Below are 21,476 nucleotides of genomic sequence, written 5' to 3'. Positions count from 1 at the left end.
TTTCGTCCAAATCCAAACCTTTATGAACGACATCAAAAAGAAAGTAAGATTGCAGGCTAAATAGAGTACGGCATTTTTTTTTCTTTTTTTTTCTAACTTTACTTAATATTAAAATTGTAGTATTCTGATTAAAATATGTGCATTTTAACCAAAGACATATTGTGTGACAGAATGACATGACAGCAAATCATATCAAAAACATATTAGGAACATCACAGTTCCATATTTAAACAAATACTGTTGATGGCGCGGCTTGATATCAAAAATTACACCGCCACTATATCTAAGCATAGCCATCAGCTTCATCAGCATCAAAAAAACAGCTTTAAACAGAACTAAACATACCTATTAGCCTATACTACATAGGCACAAGTCCTAACTTATCAAGAAATCTAAAGTGCTTGACAAACCCTAGACTCGTATCTCAGCTGGCGCTAAGTATTTTGTTTCTACCACACCTTTAGCAATAATATCTTATACCTTTAAACGAGCAATTCTTGTATATATATATATATATATATATATATATATTTCTGTGATCTCGAAAACGGCTCTAACAATTTCGCTGAAATTTGGTATATGGGGGTTTTTAGGGTTCCGTAGCCAAATGGCAAAAAACGGAACCCTTATAGATTCGTCATGTCCGTCTGTCTGTCCGATTCTGTCACAGCCACTTTTTTCCGAAACTATAAAAGCTATACTGTTCAAACTTGATAAGTAGATGTATTCTATGAACCGCATTATGATGTTTACACAAAAATAGAAAAAAAAAAACAATAAATTTTGGGGGTTCCCCATACTTAGAACTGAAACTCAAAAAATCTTTTTTCATCAAACCCATACGTGTGGGGTATCTATGGATAGGTCTTTAAAAATGATATTGAGGTTTCTAATATCATATTTTTCTAAACTGAATAGTTTGCGCGAGACACACTTCCAAAGTGGTAAAAAGTGTGTCCCCCCCCCCTCGTAACTTCTAAAATAACAGAATGAAAAATCTAAAAAAAATATATGATATACATTGCCATGCAAACTTCCACCGAAAATTGGTTCGAACGAGATCTAGTAAGTAGTTTTTTTTTAATACGTCATAAAAATTAAAAAAAAAAATTTTTTTTCATCAAACCCATACGTGTGGCGTATCTAGGGATAGGTCTTCAAAAATGATATTTAGGTTTCTAATATATTTTTTTCTAAACTGAATAGTTTGCGCGAGAGACACTTCCAAAGTGAAAAAATGTGTGTCCCCCGCCCTGTAACTTCTAAAATAACAGAATGAAAAATCAAAAAAAAAAAATATGATATACATTACCATGCAAACTCCCAACGAAAATTGGTTTGAACCAGATCTAGTAAGTACTTTTTTTTAATGCGTCATAAATGGTACGGAACCCTTCATGGGCGAGTCCGACTCGCACTTGGCCGCTTTTTGGGGGTATACAATCGATCTAGATTAGTCTTATGTTTGGGAAAACGCGTGTTTTCGAGTTTTCATGCATTTTTCTTTCGACGCAGAATATGGTCGCTAATTTCGTGTTGCCGGCCACTGTCCGTCTGGCCCAGCGGGTTAAGACGCGGACTGCTAGAAACGAGTGTTACGGGTTCGAATCTGGCCCGGTGACTAACTTTTGTTTTTTTTTTATATATGTTCAAGTTTATGTATAATATATATTTAATTTTTATTGTTTTAGACAAGTTTAATTTAGTAAAAAAAATGTAGTTAAGATTATCACCTATACACCACCATATTACTATAAATAGTTATAACCGAGCAACGCTCGGCCGCCCAGGTACAGTCAGCATCAAAAGTAGCGGATCAAATAACGTTTCATAAGTATCTACCATTCTGTAACGGATTAACAAAAAGTGATGTCTTTAATATAGAACAACTAAGACCGTAAAAGATATACATAGTTTTGAACGTGAATTTTAGAAATTTATCTACCTTTGGAAAAGTTATCCGGGATGTCAGATACTTTTGGCGCGTTGTTTCATCCGCTACTATTGATGCTGACTGTACTATCTACTAAAGTGGTAACGTATGTCAACGTATTTTTAGACATATTGTGAAAAACAGGGTTGGCCAATAACTTCAGGGCACTTTGGTTGTCATTGTAAATTAATTGTAATGAATGAAATCTTTTTTGTAATTTCATGGTACAATGACCTTAAATACAAAGCTTCTTTAATGCATTCAGATATATTTAATATATTCTGACTCCCAACTGCTCATGAAACTACACTCCAAGACAAAGTGAAACAAAATCCTGAATAAGACCTCCTATCAAGAACATTACTGCCCCAGTCAGCGTCAACCTGAGCCAATAGTGTTTTGTTTTCTTAAGATAACGCAAAACGCGTTTGGCATGAGCCCAGTGTTCTCTACCATTACAGTTATGAAACTGGCTCAGATACCCTACACTAAAAGCAATGTCAGGCCGCATCAAAACCGCTAGGTACATGAGACTACCAATCACCAAAAAATTTCACCCCCACTTTACGTGTAGGTACCCTAAAAAAAAAAAAAATTTTAGATTTTATTGTACGACTTTGTCGGCTTTATTGATTTATATATCCATGCCAAATTTCAGCATTCTAGCACTAACGACCACGGAGCAAAGCCTCGGACAGACAGACCGACATGCAGACAGACAGACAGACAGGCGGACATGGCGAAACTATAAGGGTTCCTAGTTGACTACGGAACCCTAAAATAGTACATTACGATACAAGTGCGAAAAATAGGAAATTCGAAACGAGTGGCGATAAATTAAAACACGACCGAAGGGAATGTTTTAAATCGACACGAGTTGCGAATTACCTATTCGCACATGTATCGTACAACGTTTTACAGTACATATGGCCCTTTAAATGTTAGACACAGTAACGTAATATGCTACTTCTCGCACTAGTGCTATAAAGTAGCCCCATATGTACTGTAAAGGACATATAAAAATGTGTTTCATATTACTTGAAGCCTATGTATCATAACAGATGCAGTGCACGTTGGGAGTGGCGAGTGGGGCAACTGCGGCGCGGCGGCGCTCGCCCGGCCGCTTCCTCGCGCCCGTCGCGCTGACCGCGCCCGCCGCGCTCGGCACCGACGACGACGACGAGGATCTCTCGCCCGGACACCCGGTAACTTGCCGTCACAAACCTCTTACTAGATGAAGCATGTTACTCGTCTTACCCGACGGCCACGGAACGTAAGTTTCGTGGCCTATGCATTAAGATAACTACATAGGTACTGCCGTTCGTTTTGTACAGTCGACGTCAAGAATATGTTTACACTTTTCGCCTTATTACAAAGCAGTAAGGTATAAAATAACCTCATATTACAGCCGACATAAGGGCATAGTTGCTCTATGGCGGAACTCGCGGATATGAGGTGGCGTCTTCGAAATATCTTTATCGCTCATTTTACACGAAACTTTTGCTTCAGTATTTACAAACTCATTAAAAGTTAAACTGTACTTCAAACGGCGGTAAATGAAAACTTTTTTAACGCATGTCATGCATTCCTAGTTTTTTTTTAATTCAGAGACAAACTAGTGTCGAGGACCTATTTCCGTATCGTTCGATACAAACTAACATGCAAGATTTGTCAAAATTGTTATCGCTATCTCACTGGGCATCGGCTAAAGGTTGTGGCGCCATCGCTCGAAACAATGCGCCATACCTTTGGCCTTTGATCTATTAGATGGCGCCACTTTTTGATATTTAACAAATTTAACACACTTAGTGAAAAAATAAGGATCAAATTCAAATGGTGTTTAAAAGTATTAGGCACGTATTTAACCGGTCAACTAATTACTCGGATTTCAGTAGCTTCACAAAATACAAATAGGTACTAATATTAATAGTTTGGCGACAAAAGCGAATCATTAAAATATTTCAATATGAGCATTATTTTAATGCCGTTACAGCGTTTGTTTATTTTAAGGCAAGTATTAATTATTTATTTGGAAACTAAATTATTATATTGGAGACTATTTGTGAAGCACATTTTAAAAAGAAAACGCTTATCTCTTAATTTAAAAATGAAGTTCTTTTAAAATATTCAGATAGCAAATTAAAGTAAATCCACAATTAAAATTTGTATATCGACCATCATTACCTGAACTATCATTTTAATATAAAAGGGTCCTTAAATAGTATTTTATACAATAGTCATATAATAGAGATCTTTTCAGTCGAGTACCGTGTTTAGGCAACGAAGCTTGAAGTAAGGTACGAGATTGAAAAGCTTGATTATATCACTATTGTATACAATACTTTTTCTACGAGTCATCTAAAATAATACTTTTTTTTATATGAAACCTAAATAATTAATGAAAGTTGATAAGTATCTCAGTAGACATAAACGCACGACTCCCGCCCGCGTCCGCTTAGTTTTATCTATGGGAGCGCGGCGGCACGTGATTGGTAATTTTTTTTTGTACAGTTGACTACAGCGTATCGAAATGAATCTTATAGTTGAGTGGGAGCCCGAACATGAAAAGAAGGCAATTATGATTTGATATACGAAATCTTATCGACGACCAGAAATAAGTTATTGTGGTCGTATAAAAATCGAACCTATGGGTAGAAAACTTAAGGTGTTTGATTATGTTGTGGTTAAGATAATGTTTACGGAATAATAACGGAATGTTAAAGTGTGTACAAACATCACTTTTATAATTTTATTTTATTTAGGTGTAAACAACTATATGACAACGAATATTAAAAGTCATACGCTTTACAATAATAGGTGGTAATTTATTATTTAGTCGCCAAATTATCATTTCAAGCATCCTATTCATTTTTTTAAGCTTGAATTTGCTGCCTTTGGAGCTTATATATATTTTTATGCTCTACAATATTAATATACTACCAAATTATATTATTATATGCCCTATGAAAGTTCCTGTTTAATATTTTAGCTGCCCGAATAATAATAATTAATCATATGTCGAAAGATGGCAGTAAATTTATTGTGGCTACAAAGTTTTCTTTGACAATCCACCTCTATTTCAAATTCTCTTTGACGGTACACGCACTCAACAGAAAAAATAAAGAGATCTTACGAACTTTATTTTTGTCATCCAGTGACAATGACCAGTGAATCTGTGTCAAAAATATCGGTTTTGACAAAGTTACTAGCCACTCCGTTTAAAAATTAAAAAAAGATGCATGTAAGACATATTTGCTGTATCTAATTCAGATGACCCTTCACTATAAATGAATCTGCTGTACTTGATGTAATTTGTTATTGTTTCAGTCAATGCAGTATTGCAATGTGAAGTCTTTGCCACCGGCAGTAGACCGTGCGTTGAAGCCGCGCCATTCCAGCCATAGCATAAGCCACCTCAACAGCTTCTCAGGACAGGTGACTTATCCCCTTATTCATACAACTTAATAATAATCTATAATAAGGTGTTGCCCTTGAGCCATCCTAGATGTCGCTTTTTGTGGGGGCCCATCTTGTGGGGGCGAGTCACCGTCTGCCGGAAATAAAATTGAATACCGTTTTATTAGGCAGGCGTCCGGTTTTTTATCCCATAGCCCAGTATTTAGTCCATCGCTTTCACCCAATAGCCCAGTTCATTTTAGATTCCATCAACCCTCAAATAGTCCTTGCACCCTGGCGGGTGCTGCCTCTGCGTGCGTCCCATGACACGGGCAAGGGCAACATCCGCTAGGTGTACCCCTTACATTTCATTAAAGTTTCAAAAGGGACTCTACGTGTTGGCTTCGGCTCCGCGCACGCCTCCCAAAGGTCCGGAGCACCATTGTTCCGTGATGGGAAAGATCTATAATAACTTTTCAACAGTCATATAAAGTTTATTTTATACATTTGAATAACGCCATACATTTTTACTTGACTAACCAAGAAGGGTAATGGTTTCGGCCGAGGATGCAACCGCACCAGCGCCAACCTTGGTGCCTGGAATATGGGACGGCGCCAGGGTATCTACGCAGGTTGCGTCCCATACAAGTGGCTGACCCATACTCCAAGGCACCAGCGTCATTCCGTCAGGGTTCTTGCCATCGACCCTGGCCAGACCGTTGGGCTCGAGGACCGCTGGTACCTTTGCACTGACAAGGACCCTTCGGATGACGTCGTTGAGGCTGGCGTGGCCAGGGATCCTTCCAGCAAATATTTTCTTTACATAGTCTCCAAAACGATCTATAATACCCTTTTGCCACCTTGTTTCTAACTTCTTTATTCCTTGTCCGGCGAATAGGGTGGATGTGGCAAAAATTCAAACCCACAGTTATGTATTTGTGCGATAGATTTGGCTGCAGTGGAGAGGAGCATTGCCTTGGTGGAATAACACTTTTTTACATATCATACCAGGTCTTTTTGTTTTAATTTATTCATGCAGACGTTGTAAGAGGGTGCAATAGTATTTAGCAAGTTTCAAGATAATCAACCATGATAACCCCTTTGCAATCTCAAAAAAATGAAGCCATTAATTTCTTCTCTAATAAAATGGCCCCCAACTTGTGGGTCGGATTGAAACAGATCCAAACAATCCTGTGACACTGTATGGTTGGTGCATTTATTTTCAGCTGAAAGCAGTCTAGGTACCCACCTAGCAGAAACCTTAGAAAATCCAAGATCCTTGGTGATTATGTTGTTTATCAGAATTGCCAATTGTCTCCGCTATCTCTGTAACTTAACCGCCTGTGATTCATAATCATATCTAGTACTTTATTTATATTTTCTTCAGTAGAAGCCGTTATTGGTCTACCACACCTAGGTTCACCCTCAACTGCTTCTCTGCCGCGTTTTAAATCTGCTACCCATCGTTTTACAGTGCCATATGATGGAGTGTATTCTCCTTAAGTCTGGCACATATCTTCAAAAATTTGCTTTGGCGTTAAGCCCATTTTTGTAAGTACTTTATGATAGAATGGTGTTCAATTTTATCCATTCTAAAGGAAATCGCGAACCTCTTTTAGTAATTCGATCACAAAATTTGCAATTGTGACAGAAGAAAAACAAAAGATATGAAAGTTTTACTTGCCAGTTATATTATTTGTTTTCAATTTCATTATCAACCTCAGGCTCAAAACTTTTCAATTCACCCTCGCATGTATGTTTGTGTCGGTCAAATTTTGGACGCTAAATTTGACCCACTTCCCGATTTTAGAATAAGCTGAAATTTGGCATTCATATGTAAATCGGATGACAATGCAATATTGATGATGGGGACAGTAGGTGGTCATGAGAGCTCTGTGATAAAATAATATAACTGTTTTTGGGGTTGTTACAATTGTCTCGATGAGTATTGGTTGCCTGTGAAAGAAAAGTACAGTCAACGATAAAAGCTTGTGCCAAAATAAGATTATTTTTGCCAAAAACTTATGCACCAATCAAACCCGAACCCATCACTGAAAACCGCATCAAAATTGGACTAGTAGTTTTTAAGAAAAATGGCAACATTGGTTTGCACAAACATCCTCTCACCCCAAACGCATATACCATCTCCGTTCCGTCGTGGGTAAAAAGATAAAGAATATTGAAATATCATCAACTGCCAAAAAAGTGAGAACCAGAGTCAGGTAAAATTCATTAAATGCAGCGGTGAGTTTTTGCTGCAGAGTGTTATTGTAGCGCAAGTATTTAATGATTTTTTATGAAACGTAAGTTGGTTTTAAATTGTTCTTTTGAGATTAATGAGTTTGTCTTTGGCAAAAAGGTGAGAAAATATAACATTGTATCCAAAAAAAATGGTTTCGTCTAAAAGTGTACTTAGTGACTTTTGCTTGTCACCCGACAAAATAGTACCTATTGTAAGATAAACAGTGGTTGTCAAATTTGAGGCAAAATAAAACACTGTGCATAGTAATTTATTCGGTAGCGATAACATCAGCCCACTCTTTTGAGTCTATGTGTTTGGTACACAGATTCAACATCGCCTTGTGAAAATTGGAAGGCTGGTGTAAAACAAGTTCGAAGCATCCGTTGCAAAGGCAATTATTCTTAAGTGCAACCGCTCTTCTTAAAGGATATGCTACCATTTATGGCGTCTTCTTCTTCTGCACCGTTTTTTAAATTTTCTTTCAGATATTATATTATTAGTGACAGATTGTAAATTCACAATGGTGACAAACAGAATATCTAAATGACAACAACAATAGTAATGTTATGAGCAAGGCCTGTTGACTTCCTTTGAAACATATGACCCCGCTTAAAGCTGTGTTATCCGTTTTCAAGAAAACGTTGCCAATAATTTACATTAAAATATTATGCTACAGCATCATGTCAATGCAACTTCGGCGTTTATGTCATTCATTTTTATTGCACAGCACGTTGATTATTTGCAGAAACACGAATAAAACCAATGACAGGTAACAATAAAATGACATTATCTAGAGTAATTCGATTAGAGTTGAAGTAATGTTTAAGTGGCCAGTCATTAGTCATATTACTCAATGTAAAGGTTTCAATATAAATATGGGCGACCAAGTTTAGCTCAATCAATAGTTTCCAAAAAATGCACAGGTTAAGATTTTATCTTTATATTATTTATTTGGGGGCTTCCATAGCCTAGTTGGTAGTCACCCTGCCTGCGAAGCGTGCTGGGTGCGTGTGGTTTCGTAGAAAAACGAAAAATGTTCGATCGTAGCTGGTAACGAATAAGAAGAACTTAGTTTTTGATCTCAACCGGTATCGTACAAGGCAGAAATAGTTCTCGATCGCATCTGGTTACGAAGCCCCAGTTGCGTACGAAGCCCCAGTTGCGTACGAAGCCCCGGTTGCGTACGCGGCCGAAGGTGCGGTAACACGCGAAGGTGATACTACTGTAGGGCTAAGATGGTCGGCTCTTTATCATTTGTCATGTCTGTCACCTTCTAGCAAGTATGTAAGTGCGAAAGTGATGGATGACATGACAGGTGATAAAAATGCGACCATCATACCGCTGCTGTTCTGCTGTCTTATTAACTCACAAAAAAAATTGTAGATATTATTTATTGGCACAACAAAAAACAAGTAAAACAATAAAATCACTTCTATTAAAACTTATAAATAAAAAAATTGGCCTACGTCGAAGTCGCTCGGTAGGGTGCCCAGAAGGTTGGCCGCATTGCCCCGTTGGATGGCAATGCTGACCCGCTGGGCAAAATATTGGCTAGCCGTCTGGTCACCAGAAGACTCTATAAGAGGCTTTGAAAGCTCCTCATAGAGGCGACGCGCGCTAGGCCCCACACGGCCCCAGGCCGCAAATATACATAGCTACTACCTAGTGTGACATACTTGCGACGTTTGAGGCTTTCGGCCGAGGATGCAGCCGCACCAACGCCAACTTTGGTGCCTGGAATATGGGACGGCGCCAGGGTATCCACGCAGGTAGCGTTCTAGACAAGTGGCCGACCCATACTCCAAGGCACCAGCGTCATTCCGTCAGGCCTCTTGCCATTCTTCCCAGACTGCCACACGGCAGTGATCTATGTATAAGTGCTTCTCTAGCTCTTATTTCGATTTGACAATTTTTAGACCATTAAGCCCCATAAATTTTCAATTGGGTTTAAATCGGCACACTTTGCAGGCCACGGAATAACATTGAAATTCGCTCTGTTATTTTTGAACCAATTTCTAACGATTCTTGCAGTATGAATGGTTGCGTTATCTTGAACAAAATTTATTCTAGCAACTTCTTGTGGATAATATAATCGCAATGTCAGAAGCACACTCTCGTCCAATAAATCGACATAATCCTGATCAGTGGCTCTGGGTGGTAAATTTACAAGTTCTCCAATGCCTCCTGAACTAATCCAGCCACACATGTTAGCTGTAATGCGACCAGACGCGTTGTTAGCTATGACGTGGTCTTCCATGTATCGCGTCTTGTCAGTCCGCCACAAATGTAGTCTGCCCGTTTGGGAAGATAGAAGTCTTTTCATCGATGAAAGCTGTAGTCATCCAATCAAAATTTAGATATTGATGTGCGAAAATAAGTCGAGCAGCTTTATGGTTGTCCGTCAAAGCAATTTTTTTTGCAGGCCGTCTATGATGCAGTCCCTTAGCGTGTAGATGCCTTCTAACTGTTGAAGGGTGGACTTCAAACGTTTCCCGAAAATGAAAATGTATTGCCTTTGCATCAGGCGGCTCTGCTCTTGCGTTATAACATGCGGGCGATGGTTGTTTCGCTGTAAGTCAATAAGATTTCCCTCGTTCCCGTGACGCCGGACCCAACGGCGAACTGTGTTTCTTGTCACATTTATTTGCCGTGATATCTCGTGAATGCCTACTCCTTGTTTGTGCAAATCAATAATTTGCTAAATTATATTTTGTGACAAGGTCACTTTAAACAGTATCAAAATAATTTTCTGGACTGACACTGACACATGTTCGTAATTAGAAAACCGGTAATAGCTTTTTGCAAAGAGGTTATCATTTCAAGGGTTGATTCGATAAGGCATTTAAATGTCTTAACTTGACATTTCAACACTATCGAACTGAAGTTTCGACCTTATTGCATTATGAATGTTCTAACAACATTTAATGGAAATGGGTCCCAAATTAAAGCTCGTGACTGTACTGTAAAACGTGTCGATTTAAAACACTCCCTTCGATCGTGTTTTAATTTATCACTACTCGTTGCGAATTCCCTATTTTCTGCACTTGTATCGTAAATAACTATTACACTTGAAACAGAGTTGCATTTCTTTTGTTTCATTTCATTTTAAAACAAAATAAACTCAATCTTATTCCCTACACTATTTATTTCAAATTCAAATAGCACTTTTTTGTATGGTGGGCCGCAGGTGGATATACTTAAAAAAGGATTTTTTTATTTACTTAAATACAATGTACGTTCACAGTATGTCATTACACCAAAGCACTTACACGCTAAATTATTAATTATACATAAACAGAAAATATGTCAGAAAGAGAAATAGTCAAATAAAAAATTACAATTATTTATAGATCACAAAAAAAAACTAAATAAAGATAAATAAAGAAATACTAATAAAACAAATCATGATTCATTCAAATTATTAAGGAACTGTTTGGCAATACGACATAATTGGGCAAATTTTCCGGCAAACATGTCAGCCTCCTCGTGCTGAGTGAGCATTAAGTGTAGTAAAGATATTGCGGGCGCGGTAGGAGCGCGTTGAGCCCACGCTCAATCGCTCGTGTTTTTATCCTTTTTGAAGTCGGTTTACTTTTTTTGGAAAAGTTTTTATGTCTTAATTATGGGGGCTGTAAGTGGATATTAATGTATTATTCTCTAGTTATTGCATTCCATTGCACGCCCAAGACGTAAGCCAAATATCCTTCAGAATCGCACAAGTATTTTCAACAGAGATTAATGACATATGTGTACTATAGGTAGGATTTGTTACTATAATATATGCTAGAACATATACCTACTACAATAAAATGTTTCTTATTACAGCCTCTAACGCAATTCCATCCCGAAGAAGTGAGGGCGGACACGTTGCAGTATTTAGATTTGGACCTTCAGACCTCAAAACCCTCATCAAATAAGGTATTATTTACTAACGAATAAGTTTTCTTCGTCTTAGTGTTTGTAGAACCAAATATTCAATACAATCAAATCATGTTTTCAGCCGCAACAACAGCTGCCGAAAAACAAAATTGACATAGCGCATGGAAAATCCCTGTCCGAGGTGGACGCGGACGCGGACAGCTGTTACAAAACCGTAGACTTCCTGAAGACGGAGGCGTTCAACATTACCATGCAGGACGCCGAGGCCTCGCGGAGCAACCACACCCAACACCTCAGCCCGGTGGGCCAACACGGGCACTGACCCGCGGCCTTCCCTCCGCCCGCTCCGCAATCGCGACGACGACCTCGAACCCAAATGGAATTCGTACACGGTATACCCCCGTCTCCGGTGGACTCCACTTGCTACCAAGCGATAGATTTCTTCAAGACGGATGCGCTGTATATAACCATACAGGACACGGAAAACTCTAGGCGGTACCACGTCGAGCAGCCGAGCCCGCTGGGCCAGCGCGACCCTTGACCGGCGCCTCCGGCGGAGCCGCACTTGCGCTGCTGCCATTTCAACTGTTTCGAACATTGTGTACAAGCATTTCAAACTCGCCGACATTCTTAAATTTTGAATAAGTATGTGAAAATAATAAGTTTATTTAAAAGCCAGTTAGTTTTTATCGATGCTTGTATAAGATAAAGACACTAAAATTGAGACAAAAAATCTCGCTTGCGCTGCCGAATGTTATTATCTTATTATTCAGTGTATTTTCAATGCAAGCTAAGGTTAAATGTTCATATGAATAAATTAAACTGCTATACAGGACAAGATATTAAGCAGCGTAAAAAACTCGGCGGTGACATCCTCGGATACAAAATAACATCAACAGAAGCGCTAGGTATATAAACCTGCTGTGTGCATTAGAAACAGAGATTGTTTTAGAAAGGTACACATTTAAAGCTACTTGTATATTTATATGGGAATAATACATGCCCAAAATATACATACAAGGCGCTCACGAGGAACCCGAAAGATTTTAACAGTGTATTCCTGATCGTATTATCGTATATATTAGTACATTCCGATACAAGTGCGAAAAATAGGAAATTCGAAACGTAAATCGACACGAGTTGCGAATTACCTATTCGCACATGTATCGTACAACGTTTTACAGTACATATGGCCCTTTAAATGTTGGACACAGTAACGTAATATGCTAATTTTCGCACTAGTGCGGTAAAGTAGCACCATATGTACTGTAAAGTATTTTTCCTACTCCTCTACTGTTATTTCTCATTTATATATTCATAACACGGATATAAGAACCTACATAAATGGTTTCAAGAAAAGTCTATATTGTCTATTTCTCATAACAGCACTTGTGCTTTAAAATCGCTATAACGCTACTGCGATTAATGGCTATCAACCTAACAAAAACAAAACTAATACAATTTCAAACTAAGTGCATTGCTGCCATCTTACAAAATATTCATTTGGTTACATAATAGAAACAATTGCTGCATAAGTCAGATACACGCAAGTGACACCCGTAATATAGAAACAATAAAATTGATGGACAGTTTTTTTCTCGATTTTGGCCACAGTAGCCTATGGAGACTAACAAGCAACGCTAAGCGGTCTTCGTAGTCTATGGGTGTTGCTATATTGCGGGTATCACATGCGTGTTTCTGACTTATGAAGCAATTGTTTCTACTATGCAATCAAATGCATATTTTGTAAGTTGGCAGCAATGCACTTGAGAGTAAAACTATTAATCGCAGTAACGTTATAGCGATTATAAAGCACAAGTGCTGTTATGAAGAATGGACGATACACCGTTTTTTGATTTCCGTTAATTTCAAGGGCATCCCTGAGCCGAAATTAAGTAACTTTCTCAAAAACACCGGTACTTATTCTAACTAACTCCATTTCGGAGATAATCAATGATAAATTGTTATCTTATAAGGCCCTTACGAGCGTGTACACTTGCCTTAGGACCCGTTTACATATTGATCAGTATTTGGTACGAGTTCATACATTCGCTAATTAACTTAAGTGCTATCTGCTATCTATCGAGCTGCCGATGTTCGAAATGATATGTCACAGTTTTCAATTGTTTGGTTAAGTTAATGTAATTCCCGTGTTACAACAACGCTATATGCAACATTTAAGTACTTTTTTATAAAATTAATGATAAATATATGTATATTTTTTAAATTAACTATGCCATTTAGTTTCCTTAAACGTACTTACCGATACCCCGAAGTGAACGGAATTCAATAAAAACACGGTATATAGACTTTTCTTCAAACCTTTTACGTATGTTCGTGTTCATGAATGTATAAATGACAGATAACAGCAGAGAAGTAGGAAAAAGACTAAAAGGTCCTATAAACTTGTCTGGAATTTGCATAGCTTCAGAGTTTGGACTAAGGACCATGGGCAAATTTGTATGGGCACTGTCTCCACCCACCAACAGAAACGAAACATGTCTCATTCATTAGGTCTTGGCAACCTGATGATTTGTTACTATGACGAGGATCGCCCTATGCATGGGCTTTTCTTGGAAAACTGTATTTTCTTTTTATATATTTTTCGCTCATTTAATTGAAAGTTGCAGGCAGAAGGTTATAGAAACATTATGATACTGGCAATAATAAACAAACTATGTGTCTTAAAAAAAGAAAAACAAAAATTCGCTTAGAGCTGTATATTTTTTATATCTACAATATCTAATACTACTTTACATATTAGACATATTATCACTTATCACATTGTTAACTCAAAATTCATCTAATATTGCATTACTTAAGGGTTCTGCTGGCAGAATAAAATCAGTATGCCTAAGGGCCGGTACAGACGGACTGAAACTCGACTGCAACTTGTATGGGAACTGCACGTCGCCATTGCAGTTGGAGTGCGGTCGGCATGCAGTTCCCATACAAGTTGCAGTCGAGTTGCAGTCCGTCTGTACCGGCCCTTATGATACTCTGATAAGGAAAATTCAGAAATAGATGTCGTTCGGGTACTATTTAGAATGAAAGTTAGGTTTGACATTCATTTGCATTTGGCAGTTTTTTTTTTTCATTTGGCGGGTTTTTTTTTTTGTCTCGCACTGTTATGGAAAATCGAAGATGTCTGGCCTAAATATATGTATGTATAGTAGGAACATTATTGCTATAACCTTCTGCCTGCAACTTTCAATGAAATGAGCGAAAAATATATAATAACAAAATACAGTTTTCCAAGAAAACCCCATGCATAGGGCGATCCTCGTCATAGTAACAAATCATCAGATTGCCAAGATCTATTGAATGAGACATGTTTTGTTTCTGTTGGTGGGTGGGGACATTTCTGCCCATGGTCCTTTAAAATAACATATTTTTATTGTTACTTAGTGCAAGATGCCTTTTTGAATGCGATGTTGCCACTATGGAGCCTAATTTAAATATCCTTATTGACAGATATTAAAAAGTAACAAGTAACACATTGCAAAAACTAGGTTTTACGAACAAAAGAACCATTTCATTTCAACTGATAGTTATACCAATGACATTTATTTTTTATGTACCAACAATTACATTAAAAAGAGAAAAGGTTTTTTAGCGGAATAGATACCCATAGTATTTTTTTTCCTTCTTGCGGGCTCAGAAATGCGTGGTTTCTTTCGGTTTCCTCGTGAGCAGCATATACAGGGTGATTCATGAGACGTGAGCTGGACTAAGCCTACACAATCAGTAAATGTCAATGAATCGTTCACCATCATGTTTAAGTAAAACAATCACGCTTTTTATCTGTTATTTAACTTTTTCTTAAGGACAAATTTGATTATCTACAATCATGGACACCCTACAACACTTAATTAACAAAGATAAAACCTCTTTAACCGTTATGACAGCACTTTGATTATGAAGAAAATAAAATGTCACACTTGAGTGAGATACGATTTTATAAAAGTAACCACACTCCGATGACACTCAATTTGTCACTATTATGGATAAAACAAAGAGGGTGACCATAAATATCGTAAATAAAATGAAACTCTTTTTTTTAACAGTAAAAATTAAATTAATGTTAATCTCACAAATACTGGTACGAAACAGTTGCTGATAATTTACCGAATATGCAGGCTTGATCCTGCTCACGTCTCCTGAATCATTCTGTATATATATATTTACATACTCCAATCTAAATCATATCCATTCGTTATGGATTAATAGGGTAAATTGCCAACAAGTGGCCAATTTGTAATATATTTCACAATCTAGCAAGAATAAATATCGATGTTCTTAAAATCATAAGAAATAACTTTGTAATACCAGAGACTAGTAAATTCAATACGAACAAGCTCCTAACAATACCGCGTTCTTCGCGTGCCTCTTTACTGGATTCCATTTAAGCTAAGTAAAATCTGCCTTTCCTGGCCGCTGTTATACGCACAAAAGTACAAAAAAAGTCACTATAAAAGCATTTTAGGCATATTCTTATTTAATGACGCCATCTAGTTTTTCGCCATCTCTTATAAGAATCTTTTTATTTACGGTGCTACAGTGGTACTAATAGTCATTGGGGTTATTGCGTAGGTACTATTTTGCCAAGAGCAGGTACTAAATGACATGGATTGGGTGTGTCTGTATAGACGAATATATACGCAGTATTCGTTTGTAAATTATAATCCGCACTTGCCAAGGATGTTACTAAGAAAACTTATAAACTGCACCTGCAAATTATGACCAACACACCATACTTAAATATAAGCACTGACGATATAATTTGTCTATGATGTTAGGTGAAATGTTGCTAATTAAGCGTAGATAATTCATGTTCGTCTTACATAGGGTCGACGTCAAATATATACAGTGTAAAATCTTCTTTGTCCGTATAAAATAGGGTACTTAATACGTAGTTTTTCTTTTTTCAACATCTATTGTGTACTGGTCTTTGACGTCGACTGTACAAACTTCTATGCTTTAATATAAATAATAATACGCACAATATAAACGGCACTAATTATATCTTAATGACCTTTCAACGAGAGAGACTAGATTTAAATCAAATCTATGTGTGAGAATATAGTTATATAAATTTATAAATGTTATATGTATACATTAAACTCTTGTTATATATATTGGGCTATAGTCCATTATATTTATAATCAAAGTATTAAACTTAGACGTACCGTGTAAGTGTCTTCCATATAGTTAAAATTTTATATTATTTATCCTTCACAGAAATCCGTAACAATCAAAAATATTTATTGCACTAAAATCATTTGCTCAGCATATAACTATTGCGTCAATTTTGTGCACGATTTGGTTCGCTGACCGTTGACGTTGATCTTCTAAGTGTTAGAAATAAATATATTAGATATGAAGAAATAATATACGTAATGGACTGAACATTTGTTATGTACTGGTTTAACATATGTTTAATTTAATTAATCATACGAGTATTTGTATGTCTTATGTAATACTTGTAAACATAATTAGTTTTGATGTTGTGGTGCGAGCTCCCTGGAGCGCCCGTCCTTCGCGGCGGGAACATTCTCAAAATGAACGCTGACTTTAGTGCAATTAGCATGCTCACTGTCTTAAGTCTAACGCACATACTAGATATATTTTGGCGCAAGCCGTTCAAATCAGTTGAATTGCACATGAGATTTATTATACAAAAGATAAGTCCTCCACTTGGATGTCGGGTTTCTATTTGGAGTGTGTACAATGTGGGTGGGTCATATCTTCCCTTTTATTTATGATTCTGATTTTATTTGTGTGCATAAGCGTGGGACTAGGATTATTGGAAAGAAACCCCGATTGTTATCAGGTAAAGTGATAAAAGATGTTGACTTCTGTTATGGCTTGCTGCACCAACTAGAAATTACTGGTGAAGTGCACCCAGCTCATATCCTGTCTGTAAGTATTGATAAACTGCAAGTATTAGCTAATGTGAAAAGTAACCCCCTTATTCATAAACGTGTACTAAAGTTACGATGCCGCTAATCATCGTTTGTCCCATTCCATCATACCAATACGTCGGAAAGGGACAAACGATGATTAGCGGCATCGTAACTTTAGTACACGTTTATGAATAAGGGGGTAAATGCTTAATGTTAGTTTTGTGTTAGGTAGATCCTAATCGAATGATGTTAATGCATTCGATTCATTATCCCTCTTAAAAGTGAGAATTTTTATATAGGTGTTATGAGAAGTGTCTTGTAATGTGATTGTTGATTAAAACTTATACATTGAGCGTCTGATGTAAAGTGTCTTAAATGTATTGGTCAGGGTCTAAGAATGTCATATATATATACCAATTATATAGTAAGATTCAATTACTAGTGATGTGCAATTCTTGTTTAAATTACTATTATTATGTACCCATGTTAATGTCCAAATTACTATTAATTTGTCCATTCTATGGTACCTACATATTTTCTATTTAGGCGTTATAAAGGTGTATAAATAAATAGAGCGGCGCAGGTATTTGCTTGCAAGGCAGATTTTTTTTTGTTTGCATTCTGGTTTTTTGTGTCTGCAGCATTTCGCTGCATAAGAAACGTCCTTTAGATGTCTGCCGGCCTAGCCAAGGTGACAATAGCTATCGCTTCGACAACGAATCGCTTTGTGTCTCTCTATCACTCTTCCATATTAGTGCAACAGTGACAGTTGCGTTCCGATCGCTACGGAGCGTAAGCGATTTGCACGTTGGCTACGCGGCCTGATCTTTTTGGTGAAACAATTTAGCGTAAACCTGGCTGTGATACATTTTTTTAAACATTCTATTCGCATTCAGTCTTGTGAAAATTACTTACTAAACGAATATAGCAATCTATCATTAGCACGATAAGACTGGTTATATCATTATCCTTTATTGCATGTTTTGTTTCGTATCAGGAAAGTTTCTCTACGAGTTGGTAGCAATATTCTTAACAACAGATTTCATTTTCCGATTTCTATGTATGGGTTGTTTTTGCCCATAGTTTTTCTATCAGGGACTGGGTGTTCGACGTTATAAAGCTCATCGGAGCTGTAGTTTCGGAGGTGCAGAGATGCACCACGGCGACGCGGTGAAACTGCACGCGGTCATCTCCACCCTGGCGGCCCACCTAAATCGCTCACGTCCTAAGGCCCACCTTTTTAGGGTTCCGTAGTCAACTAGGAACCCTTATAGTTTCGCCATGTCCGTCTGTCTGTCTGTTTGTCTATCTGTCCGGGGCTTTGCTCCGTGGTCGTTAGTGCTAGAAAGCTGAAATTTGGCATGGATATATAAATCAATAAAGCCGACAAAGTCGTACAATAAAATCTAAAAAAATATTTTTTTTTATGGTACCTCCCCTACACGTAAAGTGGGGGTGAAATTTTTTTTTCGCTTCAACCCTAGAGGGTGGGGTATCGTTGGAAAGGTCTTTCAAAACTAATAGGGGTTTAAAGAAACATTTTTTGATAAAGTGAATATATTCGGAGATAATCGCTCCGAAAGAAAAAAAAATAGTGTCCCCCTTTCCTCTAACTTTTGAACCATAGGTCCAAAAAATATGAAAAAAATCGTGGAAGTAGAGCTTAAGAAAGACATTAAATGAAAACTATAGCGGACATGATCAGTTTAGCTGTTTTTGAGTTATCGCAAAAAGTTTTCCCTTCATAGTAAAAAGACTTACTTTAATTAGGTACTGATTATGCAAATTTGCCTATTTGTTTAACTCGGGTGAAAGGTACCGTTTCATCCCTGGGTTAACAATTTACTATACTTTAAGCTCCAGTTTAGCTTATTGTGACGGAAGAGTAACTACGGAACCCTACACTGAGCGTGGCCCGACATGCTCTTGGCCGGTTTTATTTTACCTTGTTTCACATTAAGCTCAAAGCGATTCATCTAACAGGAATCTCCAAGTAGCTCTCCCCGACGTGCATCTTATTTTACGAGGGCTGCTATTTATATATCCGGAAACTGGGATTACAATCTTCTTAAATAGTATATTTGACCTCCATGGTAAAATTTGAACTTTTTTAAGTACTGGCCGGTATATTTTTTTTTCTTATTAACGCTAGTGTTTTGTTTTTGACGGGTTTTAAATGTCATCTCGCTGCAAGAATGGAACTCGCTCGTGAAAATATTCGTGCTATGATTTATTATGATTTTCGGCGTGGTTTAACGCAACAACAGTGCATAGATCAACTAACTTCAACTTTTGGTGATGAAGTTCCATCTAAAACTACTGTGTATCACTGATTCAATCGTGGACGTAGTATGCTTACGGACGAAGTTAAGGCAGGTCGCCCGAAATCGGTCGTTGTACCACAAAATATTGAGGCTGTGCGAAAACTTATAATGGACGACCGACATGTTACGTACCGCGAGATAAAGGCGACTCTGGGTATTTCTATGACTAGCATTAATAGCATATTACATGAGCATTTAGCTGTAAAAAAAATAGTTCGCGTTGGATACCGCACAACTTAACTAAGGAGCAAAAAGATGCTCGCGTCGAATGGTGCAATAAAATGTTAAAAAAATATAACCGTGGTGACTCAAAGGCCGTTTATAACATCTATACAGGTGACGAATCCTGGATCTGTGCATACGATCCCGAAACGAAGCAACAATCAACGGTATGGGTGTTTCAAAATGAGCCGAACCCTACGAAAGTTACTCGTGCAAAAAGTACATTGAAACAAACGGTGGCCTGCTTCTTCGGTATTAATGGCCATGTAGCTACAGTGCAACTAGAAAACCGTAAAACGGTTAATTCAGATTGGTACACGACCATTTGCTTACCGGAAATATTTGAACAAATTCGTAAAACTAACCAGCGACGAAGAATCATTCTTCATCATGACAATGCCAGCTGTCATACGTCACGCGAAACAACTCTATTTTTGGAAGGTCAAAATGTGGAATTAACGGGTCATCCGCCGTACAGTCCTGACTTGGCACCCAATGATTTTTATTTATTTCCCAATATAAAAAATAAATTACGCGGTCAACGATTTTCGACCGCTGAAGATGCTGTCGACGCATTCAAACAACACGTTATGGAGGTACCTCAGGCGGAGTGGCAGAAGTGCTTCAAAAATTGGTTCACACGAATGCAAAAGTGCATAGATCATCAAGGGGAATACTTTGAAAAACAATAAAACCATTTTCAGCCGTGTACGTTTGTTTGTTTTTTTGTTCCCGGATATATAAATAGCAACCCTCGTAAGTTTATTAACAAGTTGGGAACACTTGGTTCCATTTTTAGGGTTCCGTAGCCAAATGGCAAAAAACGGAACCCTTATAGATTCGTCATGTCCTTCTGTCTGTCCGATTCTGTCACAGCCACTTTTTGTTTTTATGTGCTATGTGTCTGTAGGTACGATACACCCGATAATAACCATCCCCGTTTTATTGTCCTCGTTCTTTGAATAGTGTTTGCCTTTTTATTAAACGTTTTATTGATTAAGTAGCAATTTATACAAGTCTTTTTCATTTCATTTGTTGTTCCTACAGTGAATTTTGAACATAGTAGTGTACTGTGGAATTACGCTACATTGTAATTAAATTATCCAGGTAATTTTGTTTAATATCTGCTTCCGGTAAATTTGTGTATACGTCTGTACATTATGTTGTGTATTGCACGAGAATATAATATACAAAACTGGGGAATGGATTTGATCCGTCAATAAATATCTCATTAGTCTGATTACAGTCCGTAGATGGTCTAAATTAATTAATATAAACATGTTTGTATATTTGTTATTTTAGCTCTAGCAAAAGGCTTTCTCATGCCACAGAAAGGATAAGACCTACTTTTTCCGAATTAAAAAAAAGCCTAAAGTAAACAATGCTTTAATGGGAATCAAAACTGAAACATAGAAAAAAATGTGTATATTATGTATTTTTATGAATGGATCATACATTGTTGCAAAGTTATGATCCTAACATTGTTGTCTTAGATAGGTATGTTTATATTAATATTGATTGTATAAAGATCGTTATAAGCGTCGACTTAATCGATATAGTGGACGATTCTAGCT

The 21,476-nt window shown here is 37.3% G+C and overlaps 1 protein-coding gene across 1 annotated transcript in view; it reads left to right on the top strand.

The window, feature by feature from the left end:
- LOC133516065 (uncharacterized) overlaps positions 1-12,128 on the top strand; it is a 33,295-nt gene extending 21,167 nt beyond the window's left edge. The window contains exons 8-11 of the mRNA XM_061848780.1: positions 2,995-3,138; positions 5,261-5,368; positions 11,397-11,489; positions 11,572-12,128. Of these exons, the coding sequence (XP_061704764.1) occupies positions 2,995-3,138; positions 5,261-5,368; positions 11,397-11,489; positions 11,572-11,772 (546 nt within the window). The 3' untranslated portion in view covers positions 11,773-12,128. The remainder of the gene's footprint in view (positions 1-2,994; positions 3,139-5,260; positions 5,369-11,396; positions 11,490-11,571) is intronic.
- Positions 12,129-21,476: the final 9,348 nt, after the last annotated feature.

Source organism: Cydia pomonella, chromosome 1 (genome assembly GCF_033807575.1).
Source record: "Cydia pomonella isolate Wapato2018A chromosome 1, ilCydPomo1, whole genome shotgun sequence".
Lineage (NCBI taxonomy): Eukaryota > Metazoa > Arthropoda > Insecta > Lepidoptera > Tortricidae > Cydia > Cydia pomonella.
The sequence above is the reverse complement of the archived record's forward strand: the minus strand, read 5'-3'. Positions and strand labels throughout refer to the sequence as shown.